The sequence below is a fragment of the Atractosteus spatula genome, chromosome 22 (assembly GCF_055471065.1).
Source record: "Atractosteus spatula isolate fAtrSpa1 chromosome 22, fAtrSpa1.hap1, whole genome shotgun sequence".
Taxonomy (NCBI): Eukaryota; Metazoa; Chordata; class Actinopteri; order Semionotiformes; family Lepisosteidae; genus Atractosteus; species Atractosteus spatula.
Genome location: NC_142727.1, coordinates 1,936,332 through 1,944,852, shown reverse-complemented (window position 1 = coordinate 1,944,852; position 8,521 = coordinate 1,936,332). Strand labels below are relative to the sequence as shown.

At 47.4% G+C, this 8,521-nt stretch overlaps 1 protein-coding gene across 4 annotated transcripts in view; it reads left to right on the top strand.

Annotated features, from left to right (window-relative positions):
* Positions 1-910: 910 nt before the first annotated feature.
* The window catches only part of ptpn6 (protein tyrosine phosphatase non-receptor type 6), a 31,098-nt gene continuing 23,487 nt past the window's right edge, over positions 911-8,521 (top strand). The window contains exons 1-3 of one of the 4 annotated variants that reach the window (XM_088939491.1): positions 3,824-3,944; positions 5,570-5,594; positions 7,381-7,503. In XM_088939491.1, coding sequence (XP_088795617.1) covers positions 5,587-5,594; positions 7,381-7,503 — 131 coding nt within the window. In that variant the 5' untranslated portion in view covers positions 3,824-3,944; positions 5,570-5,586. Of the gene's footprint in view, positions 1,107-3,823; positions 4,076-4,900; positions 5,200-5,569; positions 5,595-7,380; positions 7,504-8,521 lie in introns of those variants that run through there. The other 3 variants (XM_088939490.1, XM_088939492.1, XM_088939489.1) reach the window with 3 other exon arrangements.

Here is an 8,521-nt window from a genome sequence, read left to right as displayed (position 1 = left end):
CTTCCTTTTTACAGTACAGTGTCCCCGTCACTATACTGGGGCATTAGGACCCACACAGACTGCAGGGTGAAGCGCCCCCTACTGGTCCCACTAACACCTTAACCTTAACTTTCCCAGGAGTCTCCCATCCAGGTACTGGCCAGGCTCACCCCTGCTGAGCTCCAGTGGACTCTGGGTCGCAGAGCGATACAGCTGCTGGCTTAGTGAGCGAGGTGATTGAGCCACTTCAGAAGTGTCCAGGTCCTGTGAGCTGTGAGCGGGGACCGAGCAGCAGCAGCACAGCCAAAGGGAGATGAATGGAACAGCGATCGCTGGTGTGTGGGTAAAGGTGAAGAGGCGTTCTCAGTCACAGCCCACTTCCTCATAGTTTTTCCCAAATGTGCCCTCGGTTTCGCGTTTCGCCGTTCATTCTCAAGGCTGCTGGGACAGTGCGTCAGAGCCTGTGAGGAGTACAGAGACTTGGCTCGGGGCCCTCTCGTACGACCCTGAAGAAGGCCAGCCCCCCAGCCCCGTCGGTCGGTGTGGAGTCGATGTTAAAAGACGCAGCCCTCCGGATCTGTGCAGAGCAAGAGATAACCATGCAAACTGACTGAGCCGGCAGCACAGCGCCTGGGGAGTGACCCTGGGTCCTGGATCGTGTGCTCAGGACGGGGATGAAGACGAGCTTGCGCAGTTCAGAGCAGCCCGGCGCAGAAAGATAGTGAGACCAGCCAGAGGAACAGACATCCAGGAACGTAGTTATTAAGGGACAGACAGGTTATTAAGATAATTGAGGGAAATTATAGGGAGGGGTGAGAGAAGGGAGGGGCCTGTCAGACACAGGGGAACAGGGCAATTTCGTCAGCAGATATCTTATCAGAGTAAACATTATAAACAAGGAACAGAGGTTCTCTGTGGTGGTGGTGTGGGGGGGGGGGAGGGAGAGAGGGGGGCAACTGCACTGAGACTGCTGAGAAAAAGAGCGAGGGAGAGTGGAAGAGAGCACAGGGAAGGGTGTGATACAGATATCGGCTGGCTGGCTGGACACCCCGCTCCATTGGCACCAAGACCAGCAGGGGATAAAGAGAGAAAGAAGTGGCAGACCCAGCTCCAGTCATGGCCTGTGGGTGAGCACGCAAACCTTCTTCTTCCCTGAGCTGTGTGCTGCTCTTGTCTGGGAGCCCTGCTGGACTGCGCCCTCTGGCTAGTTACTGATTACCAGCCCGGCAGCCCTTGCCCTCTCTGAGCAAGGTGTCAGCTGGCCCTGGCCGTCCTGAGTCAGTGAGGGGGGCTGATTGTGAATCAGTGTGTCGGGGAGGGGGGCTGATTGTGAATCAGTGTGTCGGGGAGGGGGGCTGATTGTGAATCAGTGTGGCAGCTTGAGAGTCAGTGCGGCAGTTCGTGAGTCAGTGTGTCAGTGTAGCTGCTTGAGAGTCAGTGCGGCAGTTCGTGAGTCAGTGTGTCCATTTGTGAGTCGGTGTCAGTGTGTCAGTCTGTAAGTCAGCGTGTACGTTCGTGATTCAGTGTGTCAGTTCGTGAGTCAGTGTGTCGTTTTGAGAGTCAGTGTGTCAGGCTGTGAGTCAGTGTGTCAGTTTGTGAGTCAGTGTGTCGTTTTGTGAGTCAGAGTGTCAGTTTGTGAGTCAGAGTGTCAGTGTGTCAGTCTGTGGGTCAGTGTGTCAGTTCATGAGTCAGTGTGTCATTGTGAGAGTCAGTGTGTCAGTCGTTGATCACTCATGCAGTATCTTTCAGTACTTCAGTGTGGCAGAGAAGGGCTTGGTTATTCATTCAAGCAGCTGATCAGCTGTTCTGTGTATCAGTCAGTCTGTACATCAGTGGGCCTGTGAAATAAGGCTTCATTGTTTGACCACACCGTTTCACTTTTGCTCCTGAAAATTAATTTGATTACAGTGGTGAAGTATTCAAATTAGTTGCAGTGGCAACAAAAACAACTGATTTGAATACTTCTCCAGTTCCTGTAGACGAGGTCTTGAAACCTACTGGTGTTTACCTGACATTGTAACGAGTATGCAATGTTTGTGCTACGATATGTAAATAGAGAGTGTATATACGGTACTGTGTGCGCACACAGCAGGATTGTAAGGGTTTGTAAGGGCTATATTCAGTGTATGTTGGTCTTACAGTTTATATACTGTACTCAGCTGTCTTATTTACTGTCCATGTAAAAACACTGCATACAGTGTGTCTACTAGTGTTATAGGCTATATACTTTGAGTACTTACTATGTACATACAGTACACTTTGTGTGTACAGAGTAAGTATGCACAATCAGTCTCAAACCCTAGTGTCCAGTGTCTCTTCATCTGGGCTCTCAGGTAGTTGGTGTATCATTTTAAAAATTAAATGCATGGTTGCAGTACTCCTATGTTCTGATGTGCGTCTCGGGAACCGTGCCTTCAGGTGAGCAAAGTGAGTGTTTTGAGTAATCGGCTGTAAGAGGTCGAAAATAAAAAGCCTTTGTGTAAGAAACCCATGAGGTCAATCGACTGTTCATGTGAGCACAAACAACAGAAATAGGTAGTAGGAGCTCCAGGAACTGAGTTTGAAACCCCTGGTATACAGAATTTGCATGTGTAGAGTGTGTTTTTACAGTTATCAGTGTGTAGTTTTGATCCAGAGCAGCAGACATTTGTACCCATTGAGAGCTGTGTATTCCATTGGAGAAGTTCAGCTGTGCCTCGGCTGGGATTTGAACTCGCAACCTCCCAGTTATAAATCCTGGACCCTAACCGCTAAGCCACACGGTTGCCCCTGTATATAATGTGCAGATCAGTGAGTGCACCGTAAGTAAAGTGATCGTATTAGACTGTGCCAGGGACTCAAAGAGGAAATGCTGGGGAACAGCATAGGCAGATGGAGAGGCTGTGTCCAACACTGTAGTTTGTGTGCCAGCAGAGGGCAGCACATAGCAGGTTCCAAACACAGTTCTTCCTCACTTTCACTCTCTTCTATGGGAAGTGCTTTCAGCGGTGGAAGAGTTTATTTCCTCTCTGTGACAGCAATTGCACAAGCTAGTTATTATCTGCATGATTGCTGGACAATCGGTTGACTCACAGAAGCCCTGGGCGATTGCTCTACTGCTCTCTTTAGTACGTAAGCAGTCAGGAGTAACAACAGGAGTTAGCTCCTTCTTTGAGAGTCACGGGCTGTGTTCTTCTGATTGTTCATTACACTCCTCTACATATATATGTAAAGCCCATGATGATTGTAAACTTTCCCATCTTGCTCCATGGGCTTTGACTCCGTTGGCCTTTGTGGGAGCTGCAGTTTAAGGACTGTCAATCTAGCTTGAAAGAGTTTTAATTCTGAATTTGTGAACAAATTGGCTGAAACGCGCTCCTTATTGCATCAAATCGATTTTGTCTGATGAGATTTGTTTTCATTACAATCACATTATTTGCATGTAAAGTATATTGTGCATTTCTGCATACACACTATATGTGCCATATATACAGAACACAGTGTGTCTGTCTGTATATGTCTGGCTTGAGTCCTTACTGTAAAACAGATTTCTAAAGTGATTTCCGAACACATTTATTTCTGCAGACGCAGAGCTTTAAATAGTTGTTATGCAGGTAAGCACAGCTTATAAATACATTTCCATACTTATTTTTGCAGGCACGGATCATGCACTGACACACAGAGAAGTGTACGCTTGCAGCCCCGCACACTAACTCTCTCTCTCACACACACACACACATCCGCTGACAAGCAGGCAGAGAGACATGGCTCATCTCTGCACATGTGCGTCTAGGGAAAGAGAAACAGAGAGGATGAAGTGTGTGTGTGGGGGGGGAGGGTTGTGACAATGAGGAAGTTGCCTTGTTCTTACTAGTTCAGTTGAATGCTGTGCACCAGGCGGCACAGAGAGCTGTACATCTCTGGAAGGACTCTGACAGCCACAGAGGGGAAAGAGGTGGTTTGAGAAAACGAGGGGCTGTGGAGAGGTGAAGACAGTGCGTGGACCAGGGATTACAGACAGGGAGAGAAGGAAGGATAGATCACTGACAGCGAAGAGTGCCGTTACCCTTTTCTCCAAAGGATTTCAAACTCCTTCCACTGGACCACGGAGCAGACTGTAATTATTATTATTATTATTATTATTATTATTATTATTATTACCATCATGAGTCACGTGAGCTACAGTTCCCCTTCTACGCCCGTACAGTCACAGGGAACGCTCTCTCTGCAATAGGACCAGTGGTGGCAAAAGAGCAGTGATTGCAACAGCAGCAGCAGACAAGCCGAGAATAGCAGTAACAGCACTAGCGCTTGCAGCAAGAGTAACAGGGCATTCAGAGCAGGTCGCGGCCCATGCAACAGTCATTGCAAAAGCGACATTGTCGCATTCGGTAGCAGAGCCCGAGTTGTAGCAAGGATCTCGGCTACAGCAGTCAAAGAAGCGACGATTGCGATACCAGACTTGGCAATTCAGTGGTAGCAACTGCAATGATGCTGGTGCAACATCAGCTGAGGCCGTGCTGCAAACATAGCAGCACGCGTTGGGGGAGCAGCAGAAGTTAGTAAACTGTCCTGATCACAGGGCACAGAAGACTCGCAGCAGCTGCAGTGCGGCTTGGGGTGTGTCTCTCTGAGCAGATCTGTTTGATGGTGCCTAGCTAATGTAAGGAGTTGGGGGATAATCGTATTTCAGCTCAGGGGTGGGGGACTTGATCTGAATCGTGTCTGGCAAGGGACAAGAAAAAAGACGAAGAGGGGCAGGTTTTGACACCTAGCAGTGCACAGATGCACCAAAATGAGAAGCGGCCCCAAACACCAAGTTCTTGATGCATTCTGGGAAGCAGGTTTTTTCTGTGGGGGGGTGGGGGTGGTGGTGGATTATTTCAGTAGATTTCCCCCTCTTCCCCTCTTCCACTTTGTAACACGGTTGCACCATTCAGTCCATTCTGTCATTTGCAAAAGCTGCCTTTCACTTCTCTCTCTCTCTTTTGCTGAAGAAGCCACAAAAAAGGAAGGAAAAGAGACAGAACAAGAGAGGAGGGAGGGCGAGAGAGGCGGAGAGAGACATATATAGGTTTCTGAAGATCGAACGAGCCGCTTGTAGTACAGAAAGGGGCAGTAGGATCATAATACTGAGATATTTATAAATACCGAACATCTAAATAAATCCCAAATATTTATAAAGGCAGGAGAGAGAGAGACAGTGCAAAGAGAGAGTAAGATATTTATATATATAAAGAGGTAAGGATATCTAAATCTATATATAACGAAGATACTAGACAGTAATGGATTCATAGAGAGGAAAGCATCACTATGTGGAATCGAAAGCAGCAATCAGAGTAGTAGTAATAATAATAATAATAATAATAATAATACAATTCAGAGGCCTCTGTGATATTTGGCGAGAAAGGATATTTTGATGATGAAGTTTGGTCTCTAAAATTGCAACATTGCACTGAATACACTTCGGATCACAGGCAGAAGCTACGTTCATATACTTCCGAGTAAAAGTCGCGAACAGCTTCTTTATCATTTTTCGTTTATTATAATATGTATTTTTAAAATGATTTTTCTTTTTTTCTCTTAACTGGCCTTTTTTTTTAAAAAAAAGAGAAGACGCGCTGAAATATGGTTAGGTAAGTACTGCATATGAATTCCTTGCTTTTGATTTTGATCGCTGCGTACCTCCAGACTGGACTGACTTCACTTTGCGTTTGATTAGGTATTAAATGAGATTATAATCAGAATCCCCATTAACACCGACAGTGGTTTGAGTCATTCCTGGCTTTTCTGGACTGGACTGACTTGACTGTAATCTTGATTGGTTGTAAACTGAAATTATAGTCGGATACACTTTGATACTGGCATAACAGTTGGAGAAACTCCAGGCTTTACTGTACTGACTTTACTGTGCTCTGGATTAGTTAAGAACAGAGATTATATTCCGGCATCAACATTGCTGTGTGATTTAATACAATCTGGCAGATTACATTGGATTGAACTGAGACACACTGCTCATTAATGTAGACTGTTACCTGGACTCTCTCACATTAATTATATTGACTGAGACCAAAAAAAGAGGAAATTCTTGCCCTTTAAATATCAGAAGCCTTTCTATTAAATGAAAAGATTCACAGGGGACGATTGAGAAAACAACACTTCCCACAAGTCCTGGCCACCATGTTGTCTGTTTGGCAAGGTAGCGTTTTTTGCCTTTCTAGGATCGTGGGACTTGTAGTTCATTAACATCGGCATGGCCTAACAGCAGAGTGTTGAGATAGCTGACTAAAAAGCCAAGAGAATAAAGTCTGAACAAAACCTTAACAACTACCTAGGGAAATCAACATGGAAGGATGGGATCTCTAGCAGTATTAGGGAACTACTTTAATATGTAGTTGCTCCTCTTAATCATTGTGTTTGTTCACTGTTTCTTCCACTTGTACATGGGAACACGGTGTTGTTACTCTGGCTAGTTATGTGACTGTGGACATACATTCGCTCACTCTGGCCATAATAAAATAAGCAGTCAGGACCCCCGGCACGAACTGGCGCAGACTCAAGAAGAAAGTTCTGGCCCGGGTTTGTGTGCGAGTCCCAGGGTGATGGTGCCAGTGATGTTGCTGTGTGTGTTATGGACCGTGTGTGAATACGGTGTGTGTTGAAGTAGGACCAGCGAGATCTCTCGTGAAGTGAGGTTGGTGTGTTAATGATGCTTGTGTGTTAAGGGTGCTTGTGCATGAATGTGATTAGTGTGAGAATGATGCTTTTGTATAAATGATGCTTGTGTATTAAGCTTGTGTGTTAATGGTGCTTGAATATTATTTAAGCTTGAGTGTTAATGCTGTTAGTGTGTTAATGATGCTCGTGCGTTAATTATGCTAGTGCATTAATGCTGTCAGTGTGTTAATGATGCCGGTGTGTTAATGGTGCCAGTGTGTTAATGGAGTCAGTGTGTAAATGGAGTCAGTGTGTTAATGCTGCTATGCTAGTGTGTTAATGGAGTCAGTGTGTTAATGGAGTCAGTGTGTTAATGCTGCTATGCTAGTGTGTTAATGGAGTCAGTGTGTTAATGGAGTCAGTGTGTTAATGCTGCTATGCTAGTGTGTTAATGGTGCCAGTGTGTTAATGGAGTCAGTGTGTTAATGCTGCTATGCTAGTGTGTTAATGGAGTCAGTGTGTTAATGGAGTCAGTGTGTTAATGCTGCTATGCTAGTGTGTTAATGGAGTCAGTGTGTTAATGCTGCTATGCTAGTGTGTTAATGGCGTCAGGTGGCGATCGTGGTGTACATGATAATCACGCTGGCTGTGTACACACCACATTGTGTTCATGAGCGCTGCCGCTCGTGTGGGCGCCAGCAGCGTTCCCGCCGGCGGGCAGGGCGTCGGCGACGCCGGGCTGACTCCCTGTCTTTGTACGGGCAGGTGGTTTCACCGGGACCTCTCGGGGATCGACGCCGAGACCCTCCTGAAAGCGAGGGGCGTCCACGGGAGCTTCCTGGCCCGGCCCAGCAAGAAGAACCAGGGGGACTTCTCTCTGTCCGTCAGGTAACCCGCAGTCTCGCCCGCGCTGTGGGCACTGCGCCGGGAGTGACGCCAACACCGGGGTCCGGAATCGGTACAGACCCACGGCAGACCTAACGCTGCCGTGCTTGGCGTCGGCCATGAGATCAGGGCGAACAAACCTTCCACCCAGACCCTCAGTCACCAGGAATGAGCCAGGGAGGCAGCTGTGAGGGTGAAGTTAGGGCAGAGGGAGCAGGGCTGAGAGGCTCCGAGATGCCCAGTTTAACAGCCCCTGTTTCTTTAAAAGGTGTTTCTTTCATCCTCCTTGGGGAACGATATCATACTAAAGGATGGCAGGAAGCCTCCTTCAGTTCAAGCCTTTCTCCTGAAAGAGCTCCTTGCCGTTCCTCCAAGCAGGACTCAGCTCAGTTCATGCCAGCAATTTCGGAAGCTCGTTTAAATTTCAAGCCCAGGAGGCACTTCTTTACACAAAGGGTGGCAGGAGTGTGGAGCACTAGCCAGGCACTGCCGTTCTCTGGCTTCTCTGAAGGAAGGGCTGGATCAGATCCTCAGCCAAATGAACTACTAATTGAGGAACGGGCCAGACGGGCCCGAAAGGTTTGATCGCGTTTTTTGCAACGGCCAATCAAGAACTTGGATTTTCGGCTCCTGCAAGCCCTGGGCCGTCAAGTCAGCCCGGGGCAGGTGCTTCAGGGATTTATCTTCGCCAGAAGATCAATCTGCAACAGGGCTGGAACCAGGTCTTTCGGTACAGCAGCGTGGTTTAGTGAGGAAACCATCTGTCTGCTCTCGGGAAGGTGCGGGGGCCAAGCAGGGCTGCCTCCCTGCTTCACAGAACGCGGCGGTCTTTCTCGGCTTGAGAAGTGATAAAGAAAAAAGAAAAGATTTTAAGGGCAGATCAAAAAAGGCAGATAAAGGAGTCTAGCCCATTTGCTAGTTAGTAGTAGTTCATTTGGCTCGTCCGGCAGTTTATTGAAAGGCGCCAGGGTATTGGCTTCAACAACATGGCTGGGCAGCTTGTTCCACCCTCCCACCACCC